Consider the following 20,165-nt stretch of genomic DNA (forward strand, 5'->3'; position numbering starts at 1 on the left):
TTACACCCCCGGTTCGTGACGTCATCTCTTTTTAGAGAATCTGAAGTCTCCCTGATCTACTAAATTAAGGGAAATAGCCCTATATGTGCATTTCCCATTATTAATGGACATTAGAAATTTGTCTAACTTTCCGTAAGTAATAACATATTAAAAAATAGTTTTGGCCGGAGTTGTCCTTTAATGCAGGCAGGTCTTGGGAAGTGATCTGAATTAAGGTAAAACTAAGGTACTCATGCAGAGTAAGGAGGCAATAAGGCCCTTTATGTTTTTCAGTACATTATCTGTCTAGACCTAATGAAACTCATTGTGCTAATATTCATTGTAAACTATCCCGAAGGTCTAGAAGTAGTTGTAGACCAGTGTTCCCTAACTCCAGTCCTCATGGCACACCAACAGGTCATGTTTTGAAGATATCCCATACAAACACCTGTGGCAATACATGATGCAGTATATTTATATCACCTGTGAAATACTAAGGATATCCTCAAAACATGGCCTGTCCTTAAGGACTTGAGTTGGGGAACACAGATGTAGACAATAGTAAGTGTAATAAGTGGAGATTGCAGAGTTTGGATTTGTTTTATAACAGAGCTTGGGAAGATGTGAAAGCTCTTATATACCCAGATCCTCATTTGTTGCTGTGGCGTTCTGCTGTAGAGACAGGCAGCCTACTCAGGGGTACTGTATATTCTAATAAAAATATACATTTGTTTTAATAAAGTTATATTATAAGCAATATAACCTTTTGCATCTCAACTACTGTTTACTGTACACGTAAAACACAACCATTTAAGTTCAACGGAGCAGAGAAGTTGGGATTACTGAAGTGGGAGGGATCAGCAGTGATGACAGGGAAAAGTTAGTAGTTCTCACTACCAAAACTACAATTTTGTACAAGAACTGGGAGCTACAGAGACTCCAGTGATAGTGAAGGTAGGCTGCATATTCACTACAGTAAAATATTTTGACACTTTCCATCCTCTGTATGGATGCCAGACGTTTTTGTACTATGGCCTTTAGTCAATATGCAATATTTACTTTGTAAGTGCAAAACTGCTCTATAATTTATGATTATTGCAATGTTTAGTGTGTAAATAAGACTATGAAATACCCCTTATCATGGCTACAAAACAAAGTTATATTACACCAGTATTTTGCTCTGTTAGCCTTTTAGATTAATGTATGTCCTTGAGTGTCTGCTTCTATCTTTACTAGATCAGTAAGCAAGGCTGATATCTCTAACCAATGAATCAAATGAGATGTGGACTGAAAACTGCTTACCAAGCACTAAGGAGAATAAAGAGTCTTTGTCTACCGGCTGCTATTGCCTCTATGCTGTTCTATGGTTTTCTGTTGTTAAGTAGAGATGCAGAAGACTATAATACCTTGGAAACTGTTGTTTTGAAAGCCAAGGAAGACCATGCACATAGAGAAATTACTGTCAATCAAAACAACATAATATTAAATCATGAGCTAGACTATGAGCGGCTAAAGAGGCCTGTCTATGAAAAACCTCCTTTGGACCCACAAGCCTTAGGAGAGTTGGGTCGCCCTGTGAGGGTCAATTTTAAAGGGAAAGAAAGAAAGTTGGTAGAGAAAAGTATCAACGAACATCAGATAAACATCTACGTCAGTGACAAGATCTCACTACATCGCCATCTAGAGGAGAGATGGAACCCAATGTAAGTCCAGATTACCCTAGGAATAATTTTTTTTACCAATTGTGCTGTAGGGAAGAGGGTTACTGAATTCATATGAGAAAACAGTGCTTTTATACAGAATATTTCAGTGCTCAAATAATAAAACGTTATACATTCTTGTTCTTGATCTCTTCAGTCTGCATAGTATTTTATTTACAGCAGGTTGTCTCTAGACCTCCATAGCTGTTTTTCCTGCTGAAGCACCATCAGCTGTGTTAGCATTGTAGCCTACTGGCCACCAACCTGCATGCACATTCACGAAAACCCTTTTTGCTCTTACTTACTTTCCTACCTCCCTGTTGTGGACTATGTCAGTTGATAAGCCACATAACATGGTTTTGTATTTATTGGGATATGTGGGAAAGAAGAAAGGAGCATACCTTGAAAGTTCACAATACAAACTACTCCTCCTTGGATATTTCTTTTAGGAGAGATATAGTGCCCCTAAAGTGTGATGTCACTTTAAAAGACTTTCCTGGTTTGGTTATATTAAAGGGGTACTCCAGCGGGGGGTGGGGTACTCCACCTGAGACGGCACGTCTCGGGGCCCGCGTCAGACACCCGGAAGGGGCCAGAAACCGGGCACCGGAGCGCTGCGATGCGGGACCCGTCGCTCGAACCGGGGAGGTTAGTGGACGTCTTTTCCTTCGGCCACCTCCTCCCCGGTCCCAGCAAAAAAGTGCCCCCCGCTGGAGTACCCCTTTAACCCTTTAGAGTGGAGACAAATTGATTTTATTGCTGTCACTGGTGTTGAGTTCCTGAGAGTGTTCTCCATGGTGCACAGGTATTTCCCCATCTCTCTATTTTAAGTTTGGGACCAGAGCTGGTCTGTTTGCTAGTAGTACTCACACAGCTACTTCCTCCTTAGCTCCTCCTTCCTCCTTTTACAAAGGTTTGGCAATACAGCCACCTTATTTCTATATTACAGCTGCAGGTCCAATGTCAATCTTGGGTCTGATGACCTAAATTGACAGCTGTCAGTTTGGATCACAAAAAATGCAGTTAGGCTGTTACTTATGTGGTAATACTAACCTAAAAACTTGTAAAATGTTTTTGTAAAACCGGACTTAGGCTATGTTCACACAGCATACTTTTCCTGAAGGCAGACAGGTTGCATGGCATGCTGCTAAGCCTGTCGGTGTATGGCCTGCCAGGATAGGACTTTGAAGAGCGGCAGCAGCAGAAGCTCTGACTGACAGCGAGTCATTATTAACAGTGTAAGAGAGGGAATATAATATAATATTATAATATAATTAATAGTGTGAGAGGGAATATAGAGAAACCCCCTCCTGAAGCAGTAGCCTGGCTATCTCTATACAGGAAGCCGCTTCAGTGGATTGAATCTGTTATTTCTAATTATATCCCACCTGTGCCCCAACAGTGCTGCTTCCAATGTGTTCATCTGCCTTTTATCTCCTGTAAGCCATTGCTACTAGGGGTACAAAACATTGTGGCTATGATAGGAAATACACAACCAGAAATCACTGCCGCTCTGCATGGATTGTGCTGTGCTGTGGCTAAGGTCACTTTGTTGCCTACAAGTGGCTGAGACCCAATAACTGCAAGAAATCCTGTTCAGATACCATAGCCCCTACATAGTACAATTCACTTACCCTCAGCCTTACTCTTGTAAGGGTTCTTATCTCTCTGTCCTCTACAGAACTCTGTCACCCTGTGCCTGTGTCCTCCTTCAGCACCTTCTCCCACCCCCTCTTGCCTAGCCCTTACCACATTTTTAAAGAAGCCCCCAATTGCCCCACACAGATACAACCCCCTTCATGCACGATCATGTAGTTGTGACATGTCAGCCAGTTCAGCCTATAGTATGAGACGTATGGCGGCCTCCTAACTGTCCACAAACAGATGATGTCAGTAGAGATAAGGGATTGCTGTGCTGGATTTTGCCGTCCAACCCTTTAGTCCTTGAAGAGGTACTGGAGCAGTGTCCTGCCCCAGTCACTAACTGGCTGAGCAGGGCATCAATAAGCCAAGTCGTGACATAGCCGGAGGGGAGCTGAGAAGATAGCCGGCTGGGGTCCAGGAGTGGGACATGGCGCTGCGTGTGCACTAAGACAACACAGTTTTCTAAACTAGACAACCCCTTTAAGTACCACTTAATAAAACTACAATAATTCATAACCACAATGCAGTGCAGTACTGTAACTTCATCTTGATTGCATAGGGTTAATTCTCATAGTACTATTCCAAAACCAGGTTAGTCAGACATGGCCTTTTAGGAATAACTTTTGCATCACAAATTGAGGATTGAAAGCACCCTGATTTCAAACTATTTACAAATTCCCTGACAAAAAGCAGGGGTGGAATTCATTGTTTCACAGGTTCTAGCAGGTTCTAACTTGTCAGTGATACAATTACTTGTCTTTCCACGTAGAAAATCAGAAGGCTCTGTCAATAATCCTTATATTTACTTCTAAATGTCATTTCCCTTTACAGGTGTAAGACTGTGAAATATGACTACTACAGATTACCCAGAACATCTGTTGTCATTGCCTTTTACAATGAGGCTTGGTCAACACTTCTACGGACAGTCCACAGTGTCCTGGAAACTGCTCCAGACATCCTGCTTGAAGAAATTATTCTTATTGATGATTACAGTGACAGAGGTAAGTAACACTTGTCTACTGAAATCCTGATATGGAAACCTTTTTATTAGGTTTATCATAAAAAGCAATAGTTGTTTTCACTCCTATATCTGGTGTTCCTCTCCTTTAGGGTGTGTTCACATGTGCCCAGTTCACAGTGGATTTCATGCTGTGAGTTTTGCAGCGAAATCCGCTGAGATACTCTGTACTGCTATGGCCTAAGGCTCTGCATCTGTGTTTTTTTTAAACAAGACAATACTTCACCTGCCCAGGCTTTTCCAGCTCCCAGGTCACTGACAGCCTGCTCAGCCAATCAGTGGCTGCAATGGGACAGCACACTTGGCTGAGCAGGCCATCAGTGACCCGGGAGCTAGAAAAGCCTGGTGCATGGGCAGGTAAAGCATTATCTTGTTTAAAACCTGGCAGCTAATTAGTTAAAGGGGTATTCCCCCCAAGAGCTACAAAATGAAGTTCTCCTAAACCTACAGGGGAGATATGAAGCTGGAACTTGTACTGGGCGGGCAGCCAGAGAGAGGCATGAAGTTGGAACTTGTGAGGGGTGAGTGGGTAGGGGGTTATCGGGGTGTGGACAGCCAGAGGGGAGGCATGAAGCTGGTGCTGGGGGACAGCGGGTGGCCGCTTACAGCTACTGCCGCTGGAGATTCTGGGAGACACTTGTGGCAGGCTGGGGAAGAGCTAATAGAGCTAAGCTGCACCACATGCTGCAGCATGACAGACGTAAAGCGGTCATTGTGATGTTTTCTGTGGGCTGGGTTAGCTCTCATTGGTTAGCTAACCCTGGTCACCGATCACGTGACCCCATCTCGTTTGGAGGGAGAAAAAGAATAGGAGCGTGTTGGAGTGGACCTGGAGAGAAGCTGATTTCTTCATCTGCGGCTAGCTGAGGAATGGTGCAAGAACGAAAATAGAAGCATATTACAGAATGCATGTAGGTATGCTTCTACATTTTACGTATATTTCAGTCATTATATGTATATTTCAGTCAGTATATTTCAGTCAGTATTGCAACCAAAACCAGGAGTGGATTGAAAACACAGAAAGGCTCTGTTCACACAATATTGAAATTGAGTGGATGGCCGCCATTTAATGGCAAATATTTGCTGTTATTTTAGAACAACGGCTGTTATATTGAAATAATGGCAGTTATTTACCGTTATATGGCGGCCATCCACTCAATTTCAACATTGTGTGAACAGATCCTTTCTGTGTTTTTAATCCACTCCTGGTTTTGGTTGCAATACTGACTGAAATATACGTAGTGTGAACCCAGCCTCAAAATGTATTTGTTAATATTTGTACTCGTAGAACACCTAAATGAACCTTTGGAAAAGTATATATCTGTGCTAAAGAAGGTGCGATTAATTCGGGCAAAGAAGAGAGAAGGTCTAATTCGGGCACGTCTACTTGGAGCTTTACATGCAAAAGGGGAAGTCTTGACTTTTCTTGATTGTCATTGTGAATGCCATGTAGGATGGCTGGAACCATTATTGGAGAGGTATGTCAATGTTACGAGTTATCTTTCCATCAGGCTATCATTTTTTTTTCACATAACCAGAGGAGACATTTCGAAAAATAAAAAAATAAGTTCTGCAAATAGATCAGTTCTTTTTAGGGTTGGGCTGGGTCGGAGAGGAAGGCAGGGTGGCATATGCTTCCAGGGTGATCCCCCAGTAGATGTTTAGGCCTATGGCTACCTCTTCTTGAGCACAAAGAGGAAGGGGAGCTTGCCTGAAGATCTGGAATTTATGTTTCATATCCCAGGCTAGCATGTCTTTCACCTGTGTAAGCTAGAGGGAATATCACGGTGGAGCAAAGAACATGAAACTTTTGGTGCAGACAGCCTCTTTGTATCGTGCTGCCTTTTCTGGAAGTTGGGGGAGCTCCAGTAACACTAATACTATAAGGTGTTGTATTTAAATTATCTTTTGTTTGCACTTTATCACATTTTGTTCTTTTATATCATACTTAGAAGTAAAAGTTATATTAACTACTAGCCACTGGGGAAAGATAGGTACATTGCATACGGAGCCATAACTCCTTATTTTTGTGAAAATGATAGGAATAATGTCTCCACACAGTCTTTTAGTGCCCTGGATCAAAGGGAGAGCTAAGTCTATGAGGTTGATTAGGTAGAAGATCTGACCCTGGTTGGTTGGGTGCGTAAGCATTAATGATAGTAAAAGCATGACCACTGATAGATAGGGAAAGTATAATGTACATTGTGCTATTCAGTATTTTCGAAGAATTTTTTCACGTTTCATAAATTTTAAATATAGTGAAATATTTGGCAAAAGAAACATGGCGTCCTTTATTTGAATTTCTATATCATCTGTACTTCATCAGAAAAAGACAGATACAAAAGTGGAGGGTGATCAAAAAAATAAATAGCAAAAACAGAAAAGAAAACTACAGGCGTAACAAAGGTACTGGAGTGTACTCTCTAGAGAATGCAATTGGAGAAGTATAAGCCAGGAAAGTATCCTGTCATTATCTCCCTCTTATGGGGAAGTAGGGGAAGGTAGGCCTGTGGGCATGTCAGCTCGTAGGTAGGCAAAACAACCAATCAACAATCATAAGAGAATAACCGGGACAAATCTGTAAAGCAATATGCAAATAATGAGTAATATGAAGCAAAGGGTTTAGACCAAGTCGCCGCTTGAGGATGGTTGATCAAAGTCAACCAGGAAAGTATCCAGCAATGCAGATAAAGGGCTCTTTAGGATAGAGATTGAGACTGCAGAAGAAGGGGCAGAAAGGCATGAAATCTACTTGGAGGATCATTTTGTGGAAGGACAGTCCGGTAGGACTATAAAGAAGAAGGGTATTTAGTGCCTCTAGCCAGAGACAGCAATGTAGGCCATTCAGGTACGGTGACATCACTGAGGTTCAAGTCCTCTATGAAGCCAAGAGTTTCATCTGGCAAACAGATAGTGCTTACCTGTCCGCTATGAAGAACTGTGTGGGGAAAATGAAAATTGCATCTAAAAGGATCCCTTGGTCTCTGAAAGCATCCCAAAAAGGAAAGCATGGCCCGGGAGCCAATGTAATGCAATGTAATCCAGCAGCTTATTAAAGATAAAAGATAACATGACAAACAGGTAGGCAGAGACAGCTGCTTCAGGAAGGCCAGGAATCTGGAGGTTGTTCAGCCTATTTTACTTTTCAAAATTCTGATCTGCATGAAGTTGAACAGTAGATTCCAAGGAAGACAAGCTAGTAGATGTCTCCCCCAGAGCATGTTCCAGGTTACTAATCCTGGCAAACACTTCTGACAGGTCTGTATGGCATTAAGCAAACTCTTGTACAGGCCTAAATTGTGATAAATATGGCACAAGTGGAGCCCATCCCCCCTCCATGTGCTGCTACACCCAGTGTCCCACCCTCTTCCTACCCTCTTGGTGTGAATGACACAGGCAGAAAAACCTCTTGCCTGGTGAACAATATGATAAAAGTCATATATATTTTTATTTAGTTATTTTTGTCTTGTGCTTTCCTTTATATGGATTTATACTTTTTCAGCCAATATTTTACATGGTGTACTTTGTTATTCAGGGGTGCCAATAATGCTGACCACACCTTATGCTTATGATTTTATATCTAATTATTTTAATGTTTTTCTCCAGGATTCGGGAAAAGGAAACTGCAGTGGTTTGTCCAGTCATTGATGGGATTGATTGGTTTACATTTGAGTATCTGGGAAATGCTGGAGATCCTCAGATTGGAGGATTTGACTGGAGGCTCCTTTTTAATTGGTTTGTAATTCCTAAAAAAGAGCAACAACGCCGAAGTTCTCCGATTGATGTGATCAGGTCTGATAATTATTTTAATATATATTGTACATACAGTTGTGATATTCACAGTGAAAAAAAACTATTTCCTATTAATACTTAGAACAAATTGTCCACAATGAGATTATACAAATGTTCTGTCTCCCCTTGAGGGAATGAAAGAATATAGATTTCTGTTCTTTTGTGTCAGCCAGATATTGGGTTTGGCTCATGTGAGTTGCCTCCAGTAAACTACTGAAATCATTGGGTAATCGCCCCTATTTCTTTTTTTAATAGTCTCATCATATAATAGTAGTTAAAACATGAGAAATGTCAGAATTGACAGAGGTGTTTTATTCATCTAGTTATCATTATATTACTATAAATTAACCTCTTAATAAAGTCAACATGCCTTTTTATAGTGGTCATTAGAGGTACCTATCCAGCCCGCCTTTTTAAGGCAGACCTAGAATAGGGCGGCAAAGGTGGCCCACGCGGGGATTGGGGGAGTTCAACTCGCACCATGTGGGGATTGCTAGAGCTCAAAAGTCAGTACGACAGCTGGACACTTACTGTATCTATAAGGAATGTAGAAACCTTGTGTCCTGGTATATTAACTTATTACATCAGATCATGACCATGACTTGTAAAGTGTATGCTGTGCCCTTTCAGTCTGTCATCTCTGCAGCTTGGCTGGGTACAGTGCCTGTCTGCGTTATACAGACAGGCAGAATACACTGCACTAGAGGACTATTGCAGTGTATTATATTAGTAATTGGCTGATCACTGTAAATGTCCCCTTGCAGGAAAAGAAAGAAGTTTAAAAAAAAAAATATTTAAAATTTATAAAAGTAATTAAAACATTCCCCCTCCAAAAAACAACAACATATTTTTGTCAATTTTAAATGATACATGTGTTGTACTTTGGGCATGTTGAATATGCAAATCACAATATCACTATCACTATAGCTCATGAGTTTAGAATTTCTAGGTAACGTGTTTTGTATTTTTCATTACTTTAAGGTCTCCAATCATGGCAGGTGGTCTGTTCTCTGTGAGGAAGAAGTACTTTGAATACTTAGGAACTTATGATCGTGGGATGGAAGTGTGGGGAGGAGAAAACCTTGAATTCTCATTTAGAGTACATAAGTTTGTTAACAGTTAAAATATTGTTTTTCGTTATTTTGTTCAGAAATTTATAGAAGTCAGTGAGTTAACCCCTTAATGCACGTTCATGTGCATGTACGTCAGGGCATGTTTCACATTATCGCAACCACACATAAATGTACATAAATGAGTTAAAACGTTGCTGTGGGAAATTGCACTCTGACAGTTTAACTTTAAGTGATGTCAGCAATTGGTGACATGTTCCAGGAACCAGCCAGGGAGCTATCACTACTTACCTCGGCCAAGCATCGCTGCGATTGGTCCGTTATTACAGACAGACCAATCGCAGTGAGAAATGAGAGGAGTGACTAGCTTCTGACAGCTCTCCCAGCTTTGATCTACTATGTTGTACGTAGAAGGGGCCAGGAGAGAAAAACAGCCCCACCACATAGTACAGTATAACACACAAAGTAACCTCTTCCTACTCTGTTCATCACCCCTGCCCCCTGTTGATAAACCTAATAGTCTCCCCTGTGCCTTGTAGCTGTACCTAATAGTCATCCCTATCCCCAGTTGCTGTACGTTGTAGACTCCTTTGTCCCCTGTTCCTGTACCTAATAGTCTCCCTAATCCCCTATTTCTGTACCTTTAGTCACTCCTGTCAGTGCACCTGATAAACGTTCCTGTCTCCTGTTGCTGTACATGATCTTTGCTTCCCTTTGTGTACCTAATCGATGCCCCTGTTAGTGTAGTTGGTTCTCACCACTCTCACAGTACTGTACGTGAAACTTGAAAAATTTGCTGCTAAACTTTCGAGCCCATCCTAAAACGTTAAATAACCTTTGCCAAATAATGCTGCCATAAAATAAACATACTGTAAAAGTTAATTATCTAATTTGTGTTGCATGACTATCTTTGTTACATGCAGAGAATTTCAAACCTAGAAAAATGCTATTTTTTTTTTTTTTATGATATTTTAGAGTTTTTCACAAAGAAAGAGTTAATGTAATGACCAAAATTGACTACTAACATGAAGTACATTTTTTGTCACGAGAAAATCTCAGAATCACTAGGACAAGTTTAAGATTTACAAAGTAATTAAAGGGGTAATCCAGCACTAAAAAAACATGGCCACTTTCTTCCAGAAACAGCACTCTTGCCTCCAGTTTGGGTGCTGGTTTTGTACCTTTAGTTCAATAGAAGTAAATGGAGCTTAATTGCAAACCACACCTGAACTGGAGAGAAGAGTGGTGCTGTCTCTGGAAGAAAGTGGCCATGTTTTTATAGTGCCGAATAACTCCTTTACCACATAAAATTAAACTGGTAAGATTTAAAAAATAGGGCCCGGTACTTAAAGGGGTTATCCAGCATTAGAAAAATATGGCCACTTTCTGCAGAGACAGCACCAGTCTTGTCTCCAGTTTGGGTGGGGTTTTTCAGTTTCAGTTGCATAGAAGTGAATGGAGATTAATTGCAAACCACTCCTAAACTGGAGACACAAGTGGTGTTGTCTCTGGAAGTAAGTGGCCATGTTTTTTTAAGAGCACATTACACAGGACGATCAGTGGGAGCAAGCTAGCACTGACCTGTTAGGTTGGTGCTCGCTTGCTCCTCGTTCTCCGCTGGCTAACGGCGCTATTACATGTGCCAACAGTGAGCGCGTAAGTGCAGGGGGGCTGTGGGGAGCTGTGCACAGGGGGCTGCCCAGGCAATCATCAGGGCAGCCCATAGGAGATAGCAGCGGTCTGCTGACACCGCTCCTATTACACGGAGCGATGGCAGCAGGTCGTTGCTATTGCTATTGTTCGTCTTTCAACATGTTGAAAGATGTTAAAAGACAACGTTCAGCCGACATCTTGCATGTTGGCTGATCGTTGCCTTTTATTACACAAAGCGATTATCAGCCATAATGGCTGATAATCAACAAAGTACGGCCGATAATCGCTTCTTGTAATAGGGCCTTTACAGTGGATGACCCCTTTAATGCAAACAGTGGCTGCAAAGTAAAGGGGTTAAAGAGGTTGCCTCACCCGCCCTGTCTCAACTGTGTCTGTCACATGGTATCTGCTCTTAGCTGAGCAAGGCTTTACGCTTTAATTTTGACCTCCACAAAGTGCCTGCCTAGCCAGTCACTCACTGATAATATATGGGACCATACATACCATTTTTAAATGACCATTATCATATTTTGTAATATTTTAGTATTACATATGTTTATGCCTTTAAAAAAATATCCACTGTAAATGGGCTAATTTCAGAAACTAGAAAACAGTTCAGCACATGAATCAGAGTAAGGGAGTTTATGTAAAAGTGGGGGAAAAAAAGTTTCAAAGTTGATTCAGTGTAACTCAGTGTCATATTGTGTTATAGATCTGGCAGTGTGGTGGCACACTTGAAGTCCATCCATGTTCCCACGTAGGACATGTCTATCCAAGAATATCTCCATACTCTCGTAGTAAAGCAGTGGCCAACTGTGTGCGGGCTGCAGAAGTTTGGATGGATGAATATAAAGAGCTTTACTACCACAGAAATCCTTCTGCCCGTGTGGTAAAATTCCAGATATCTTAGTTTTGTTTCAGTGCATTACCATTGGTACAAATAATAGTGTAAATATTGAAATAGAGTACTACTGACCTGTTCATTGTTGTTAGTGACTGGGGCCGCTCAGCCTTTCTGTGCCCATGTGATCATCTGTACTCTTGGTGTAGTGCGGAGCATCATATTTGCCCATCATTGTAATTGTACTGACGTGAAGAATATAGATAACATGTTTAGACTTAGAGAAAATCCAGGAGACTTCTATTCTTGAATTGTTATGGATGATAAAAGATGGGTCCACCATTATAATCTCAAGACCAAACAAGTGTCCATGCAATGATAGCACAACAAATTATGTGTGCACCTTAAGGAAGTGACTGGTTCCCATCCATCCTAATGTTCAGACCTGGCTCCCAGTAGTTATTTCCTCTTAAAGGGAACCAATCACCATATTTTTGCTTATAAAATGAAAAGTCTCTCCCCACCTAACATATATTTCCTCCGCTTGACCAGGCCAGCTTTTGGATTAAAGCACACTTTTATTTCTTTCCTGCACCACATGCAAATGTCCTCTATCTAGACATCTGTGTTACAAAGAGGCCGGCCCATATCTTCTTGACAACGCTGACGTCTTTACTCAGCTGGACATTTGCAGTACAGCAAGGTATAATCCCAGATGCCTGTTTTCTGTACTGTGTATGTCCGGCTGAGTGAAGATGTCGGCATTGTGATGAAACTGTGGGCTGGCCTCTGAGTGAATCAGGAACCTATTGCACTGGAATCACGACCAGAGAGGCCCATGACTAGAGAATATTTGCATACAGCGTGGGAAAAAAAATTAGGTTTTCACCAGCTGACCCAGTCAAACAGAGGAAATATATGTTAAGAGAGAGTGGATGGAGGTTTATTAAGAAGAATTTTTACTGTTATAAGCAAAAAAACAAAAACAAAAAAGGGTGATTGGTTCTCTTTAACCTGAAAAAAAGTCTGCGGGCAACAATTTTCTGATAATGTAGTTAAAGGGAATCTCTCAGTAGGTTCCAAGCTTATGCTGCCTTAAATGAGGACAGCATAAACTATAAAAAAGAAAAAAAGAAAAAGTAACAGCATCCAGGCGATTATAGTGCAAAAAGCGCTTTATTACCTCATGGCACATACACAACAGCGACGTTTCGACCTTCATGGTCTTTTTCAAGCTTGAAGGTAATAAAGCACTTTTTGCACTATAATCGCCTGGATGCTGTTACTTTTTCTTTTTTATGGACATTCGTTCTGTTGGACTACGGAACATGTAACTTTGCTTCATCCAATCATTTGTTTTCATTTTGTTTTTTTGAGGTCTATTTTTTGAACTGTTTAGGAGTGCTGTGGTATTTTTGAATTTTTGACAGCATAAACTAGTCACAGAAATGCTGAACAGAATGGTTTTCAGCTATTCTCCAGATATGCAGGAGAATGGGCTTTGTCCCATACCAGTCCCTCCATCCGCTGATTGATAGCTAACTGCCTGTACACAGTATAGATAAACGCCAATCGGCCAGTGGGCAGAAGGGGTTGGTGCTCATGAATATCAAAGAATACTGAGCACATGCACATACTAGAAAGGACTAATGTAAGGTGCTCAGAGTTCTCGTTATTTGGGAGGATATTTCTCACCAGGCCCATCAGTGGCACAAAACAATGTAAGCGATACATCATTCTGTTCAGCTACTCTATCACTGGTTTATGCTACCCTCACATCGGGAAAAATTAACCTACTGAGTGAGTCTCTTTAAAGGGGTGCCAACAGAGTTCCTGCAGCAGCAAGAAGTCTCCTTCTGTTCTGATCTAATCACTGGAGGAAAAGTATATATGTGTGTGTGTGTTTTAGAAAGAGTGTACAATGATTTATACTATGTGAAGGAGTATTCTGGACAGACTACAAAAACATACTTGTGGGTTTTTGTCAGTAGGGAAAAGAGGAGTGCACATGGGGAATTTTATGGAATATCAGGCAACAAACTTGATTAGAACATGAAGACAATTTTATACTCATTCAAGATATTTCTTTCCTTGTTGAAAATAATTTACATTATTATTGGTTAATCAAAGTTTTCAAGATGGTGTGAGTCCATATTGTAATTGCATAACATTGAACATTACAATTGTATATTTAGGTTATTAAGTATAGACTCCCTGCACAAGTTATAATGACACTTATAAAGTGACACTTTAAGATGTTCAGTGATCATCAATTTTTAAAATTTAAACATTGGTATGTGTCTTTTCCAGGAGCCATATGGAGATGTGACTGAGAGGAAGCAGCTAAGAGAGAAACTGCAGTGTAAACCTTTCAAGTGGTTTTTGAACAATGTTTACCCAGAACTAAATGTCCCTGAGGACAAGCAAGGCCATTTTGGGATGGTAGGAGTATAAAGTGTAGGATCACCTTTAGAGATGAGCGAACCTCGAGCATGCTCGAGTCCATCCGAACTCGAACTTTTGACATTTGATTAGCGGTGGCTGCTGAAGTTGGATAAAGCCCTAAGGCTATGTGGAAAACATGGATATAGTCATTGGCTGTATCTATGTTTTCCAGACAACCTTAGAGCTTTATCCAAGTTCAGCAGCCCCCGCTAATCAAATACCGAACGTTCGGGTTCGGATGGACTCGAACCCAAACCCGGTTCGCTCATCTCTAATCACCTTTTATCCATTTTACCGTTTTTACTACAAATGGAAGTCTTTCACTTTTTTCACATTATTCGTTGGCCTTGTAGTAAAATAAAAAAAAAAATTAAGTTTGTCCCAATCAATCTGCTACTAAGACGCCATAATGACAAGGTTACAATCCTTGCTAATTTATTGAAAAAAAAATAACAAACAAAAAAAACATTAATGCATTGACATAGGTACTCATAGTCTTTACTCTGTACCTAGGTGAAGCACCTTTAGTTATAAGAACCTCCAGTCTTCATGGGTATGATGCATTAAGGTTTGGACACCCAAATTTGAGGATTTTGTTGCATTCTTCTCCCAAATCCTCTCAAGCTCTGTCTTCTTGGATGAGCACAGTCACTAGGCAGCCATTTTGAGGTCTCTCAAGAGATGTTTGATTAAAATCAGGGCTCTAGCTGTGAAAGTGACATAAGTCACTTCTGTGGTTTCCTGGCTGTGTGCTTTGTCATTGTCTTGTTGGAAAGTGATCCTTCGGCCCACTCTGAGGTTGAGAGCACTCTGGATGAGATTTACATTAAAAAATACTTCTGTACTTTGCTCCATTTAGCTTCACCTTAACACTGACCAGTGTCCCTGTTCCAGCCACTGAGAAATGGTATTGGGCAGGTGATGAGCAGTGCCTGGTTTCCTCCACACATGATGCTTTATGAATGATGAATTTAGGACAAAAGTTCAATTGTGGTTTACTCAGACCAGCTTTCATGTGTATTATATGGAGGAAAGGCTTAATTTTGGCCATGAAGGCCAAATTGTTGGGGTGCGTCAGTGATGTATGACCTTCTGTAAGTTCATCCATGGGCAAAACTACACAGGTGCTCAGAAAAAGAATTTCACAACATCCGTGTACAATTCGTACCCCTCTCTCATGCCACCTGAGAATCTTCCATAACGGACGTTTGGAGGATTTAAGATGTTGGGGATTGTGCCAAATTAAACTGAGTCCTAGAAAGGGAAATTTGGATAACCTTTTAGATACTTACCTTTTTTTATGTCTCCTGGTGACCCTGGAAGCCCTGGTCATCTGAGGGTGTTGGCTCTATAGAGTTCTATGGTGTCTCACATGTACCATCTATCTGTGCCAAACAAAATGGGTTTTTAAATGGTCGAATTGATCACATAGTGTAATAGACTTAGATACTTTGTACAATGTCCCCAGGTGATCCTGGAAGCGCTGGTCACCTGGTGATGCATGCCTTGTAGAGCTCCATGGGGCCTCATAATCTTGCTGTAATTCAATCTTATAGATTTACTAGAAAATGTACCCGGCGCTGCCCGGGTATAAAGTGTCAGTGTGTATAGGGGGTCCTGAATACCTGTAGTATAGAGTTGGTGGAGGTCTTGTATACCTGAAGTATATAGTTCGGGGGTCCTGTATACCTGTAGTGTATAGTTTGAGGGTCCTGTATACCTGTAGTATATAGTTGGAGTTCCTGTATACCTGTAGTATATAGTTTTGGGGTCCTGAATACCTGTAGTGTATAGTTTGGGGTTCTGTATACCTGTAGTATAGAGTTGGTGGTGGCAGTGTTATCCAGTCACAGTATGGTGGTATTGGTCAGGACTGGTATGGCAGTGTTATCCAGTCACAGTATATTGGTATTGGTCAGGTCTGGTATGGCAGATTCATCCAGTCACAGTATGGTGGTATTGGTAAGGTCTGATATAGCGGTGTTATCCAGTCACAGTATGGCGGCATTGGTCAGGTCTGGTATGGCGGTGTTATCCAGTCACAATATGGTGGTATTGGTCAGGTCTGGTATGGCAGATTCATCCAGTCACAGTATGGTGGTATTGGTAAGGTCTGGTATAGCGGTGTTATCCAGTCACAGTATGGCCATATTGGTCAGGTCTGGTGGTGTTATCCAGTCACAGTATGGCGGTATTGGTCAGGTCTGGTATGGCGGTGTTTTCAAGTCACAGTATGGCGGTATTGGTCAGGTCTGGTATAGCAGTGTTATCCAGTCACAGTGTGGTCATATTGGTCAGGTGTGGTATGGCAGTGTTATCCATTCACAGTGTGGCCATATTGGTCAGGTCTGGTATGGCAGTATTATCCAGTCACAGTGTGGCGGTATTGGTCAGGTCTGATACGACAGTGTTATCCAGTCACAGTAAGGCAATATTGGTCAGGTCTGGTATGGAGGTGTTATCCAGTCACAGTATGGTGGTATTGGTCAGGTCTGGTGTGGCGGTGTTATCCAGTCACAATATGGTGGTATTGGTCAGGTCTGATATGACTGTTATCCAGTCACAGTAAGGCGGTATTGGTCAGGTCTAGTGTGGCGGTGTTATTTGGTATGGTATGCCGGTGTTATCCAGTCACAGTATGGTGGTATTGGTCAGGTCTGGTATGGCGGTGTTATCCAGTCACAGTATGGCCGTATTGGTCAGGTCTGGTATAGCAGTGTTATCCAGTCACAGTGTGGTCATATTGGTCAGGTGTGGTATGGCAGTGTTATCCATTGACAGTGTGGCCATATTGGTCAGGTCTGGTATGGCAGTGTTATCCAGTCACAGTGTGGCGGTATTGGTCAGGTCTGATACGACAGTGTTATCCAGTCACAGTAAGGCAATATTGGTCAGGTCTGGTATGGAGGTGTTATCCAGTCACAGTATGGTGGTATTGGTCAGGTCTGGTGTGGCGGTGTTATCCAGTCACAATATGGTGGTATTGGTCAGGTCTGATATGACTGTTATCCAGTCACAGTAAGGTGGTATTGGTCAGGTCTAGTGTGGCGGTGTTATTTGATATGGTATGCCGGTGTTATCCAGTCACAGTATGGTGGTATTGGTCAGGTCTGGTATGGCGGTGTTATCCAGTCACAGTATGGCCGTATTGGTCAGGTCTGGTATGGCGGTGTTATCCAGTCACAGTATGGAGGTATTGGTCAGGTCTGGTATGGCGGTGTTATCCAGTCACAGTATGGCGGTATTGGTCAGGTCTGGTATGGCGGTGTTATCCAGTCACAGTATGGTGGTATTGGTCAGGTCTGGTATGGCGGTGTTATCCAGTCACAGTATGGCGGTATTGGTCAGGTCTGGTGTGGCGGTGTTAAATGTGATGTCTGGAGCTATTACCTACCAATCCTGATGCGAATTGGTGAGTGAAGATGGGGTGCCTTCAGGTTTAGCGCTTAGGGCAGCAGCAGCTGGTAATACTGCCCTGTATACATGTACTGTATAGTAGGGGTCCTGTATACCTGTTATGTCCTGTATACATGTACTGTATAGATGGAGTAGGGGGTCCTGTATACATGTACTGTATAGATGGAGTAGGGGGTCCTGTATACATGTACTGTATAGATGGAGTAGGGGGCCCTGTATACATGTGCTGTATAGATGAGTAGGGGTTCCTGTATACATGTACTGTATAGATGGAGTAGGGGGTCCTGTATACCTGTAGTGCCCTGTATATATATGTACTGTATAGATGGAGTAGGAAGTGTTGTATACATGTACTGTATAGATGGAGTAGAGGGTCTACCACTTATTTCTGCGGATCTATTGTGAGGCAGCTTTCCTAGCAACCACAACTCCCTGTGAAAATGAAAGCAGTAATCCTATTGCTTGCTAAGGCTCCAACTGCCATTTTCTCTGGGCAGCTGCAGCTTATTATGTGTGTGCAGTGAGGAGATTTTCCAATTCATCTCTATGGGGCGCCACTCTAAACCTTACCGGGCACCCAATGTATCTGTGTGCCAAATTTGGGGTCAAACGGTTCAGGCGTTTGGAAGTCTATATAGGACAGACGGACAGACAGACAGAAGGACAGACAGACTTTCATTTTTATGATATAGATTATCTATTGGTGTCACCTTTCTTTTCTGTAGTGGACCAGTCACTGATGGACATATGAAGACTTATGTGTTCAGGCAATTTATACAGCTTAAAGAGAAGCACTATGGAAATTACTATATGTGTATATATGTGTTCTAGTAGCCTCTTCTGATGTAAATTACACACACACACACACACACACGTATATATATATTGTGGGGAATAGCTCTGGTCGATCCTAGGTAGCAGTGCAGTAAGCAGGGACACAGACAGGATAACCTCAAATTTAAGTGTTTTTATTTCACACTTAGTGTCAAAACACAAAGCAAACCTTAACAAAGGCTTAAACACAAACAAACCCTGCTCGGCTGAGCACTTACTAGTACATAACCAATCCCTGACTATACATGGGACCAGATATCCAGCCCACGGGTACTAATAAAGTATGGTGTGGCCCATGCAATACCTTCAGTATTCCAGCAGACAGTTCTCCAGGTATGGCCACACTCAGCACTGCAGTGAGCTTCTTTTTAAGGCCCTGATGACCCCCAGCTGTGGGCTATGGAAGCCCAGGACCGAAGCCCGGGTGGAGTGAGCGTCCCACTGCCAACCTCACTCACTCCAGAAAAAGCAGGTCCCAGTACGTATTTTTACAATCTGTCTATGTTAGCTATGGCCAACACAGACAACCAGGCTATCAATCCTGCTTTACCTGTGTCTGGGTTAACCCCTTGGTTACCAGAGACACACCCAGGGCTTACCAGACACAGTTTAACCACTTCAGTGGCAGATATCTGTGCTCCCAAACCATGCCTCTCTTACATTCCCTCCCCCTGAGTTTAGACCAACTGGGGCAAACTCCTGACATCAAACAATGGGTCCGGGACAAGGCATCCGCGTTGCCTTGCAGTCTCCCGGCTCGATGCTCCACTGAAAAACTAAAATTTTGCAGAGACAAGAACCACCTTGTGACTCTGGTATTTCTCTCTTTGGACCTACTCATCCAAGTGAGGGATGAGTGGTCAGTTATCAGACGGAACCGTCGCCCCAACAAGTAATATCTTAGTGCCTCTAAGGCCCACTTTATCGCCAGACATTCCCTTTCTACGATGCTGTAATTTTTCTCGGCTGGTGTGAGTTTTCTGCTCAGGTAGGTAACAGGATGCTCCTCTCCGTTCACCTCCTGTGACAGAACAGCTCCCAGCCCTACCTCTGACGCATCCGTCTGCACAATAAATTCTTTCTTGAAGCTTGGCGTAATGAGGACGGGGATCCACACAATGCCAACTTCAAGGCCTGAAAAGCGATTTCTGCTTCTGCATTCCACCGCACCATGACTGACCCTTTTCCTTTCAAAAGGTCGGTCAGGGGAGTGGACACTGTGGCGAAGTTGGGTATAAACCGCCTGTAATACCCAACAATGCCCAAGAATGCCCTGACCTGTTTGGTGCTCACAGGTTGAGGCCATCCCTGGATAGCATCGACCTTGTTGACCTGGGGCTTAATAACACCTCGTCCAATCACATACCCCAAGTAGCGTGCCTCCTCCTCCCCTGGGGTATCTCCCGGACATAGGGATTTGATCTTGCCCAGGAACTAGCAGATACCATGGGCCTTTGGGGCTTGGGGTTGGCCGGGGACTGAGAGGCCTTCTTCGTCAGAGCTTGGGTAGCCCAGTACCTCTCCACCATCCCCACCAGAGCATTAGCATCAGTTGGGTCCCCATGCCCCACCCACTGCTGTATCTCCCCCGGCAAGGCCCTCAGAAAGCGGTCCAAGACAACTTTCTCCACCATCTGGGCTGGGGTTGAGGTCTCCGGCTGAAGCCACTTGCGGACCAGGTGGATGAGGTGGTGCATCTGGGCCCTGGGTGGTAACGCCTCTTGGTACCTCCAGCTATGGACTCTTTGAGCCCGAAGGTGTAGATCAACTCC

General features: G+C 42.5%; 1 protein-coding gene across 1 annotated transcript in view; it reads left to right on the forward strand.

Moving 5' to 3' along the window:
- The first annotated feature begins 1,245 nt into the window (after positions 1-1,245).
- Positions 1,246-20,165, forward strand: part of LOC138784167 (polypeptide N-acetylgalactosaminyltransferase 12-like) — a 28,349-nt gene continuing 9,429 nt past the window's right edge. The window contains exons 1-7 of the mRNA XM_069959679.1: positions 1,246-1,682; positions 4,155-4,324; positions 5,630-5,819; positions 7,948-8,133; positions 9,115-9,232; positions 11,569-11,745; positions 14,008-14,139. Of these exons, the coding sequence (XP_069815780.1) occupies positions 1,246-1,682; positions 4,155-4,324; positions 5,630-5,819; positions 7,948-8,133; positions 9,115-9,232; positions 11,569-11,745; positions 14,008-14,139 (1,410 nt within the window). The remainder of the gene's footprint in view (positions 1,683-4,154; positions 4,325-5,629; positions 5,820-7,947; positions 8,134-9,114; positions 9,233-11,568; positions 11,746-14,007; positions 14,140-20,165) is intronic.

This window comes from Dendropsophus ebraccatus, chromosome 2 (genome assembly GCF_027789765.1).
Source record: "Dendropsophus ebraccatus isolate aDenEbr1 chromosome 2, aDenEbr1.pat, whole genome shotgun sequence".
NCBI classification, from domain to species: domain Eukaryota; kingdom Metazoa; phylum Chordata; class Amphibia; order Anura; family Hylidae; genus Dendropsophus; species Dendropsophus ebraccatus.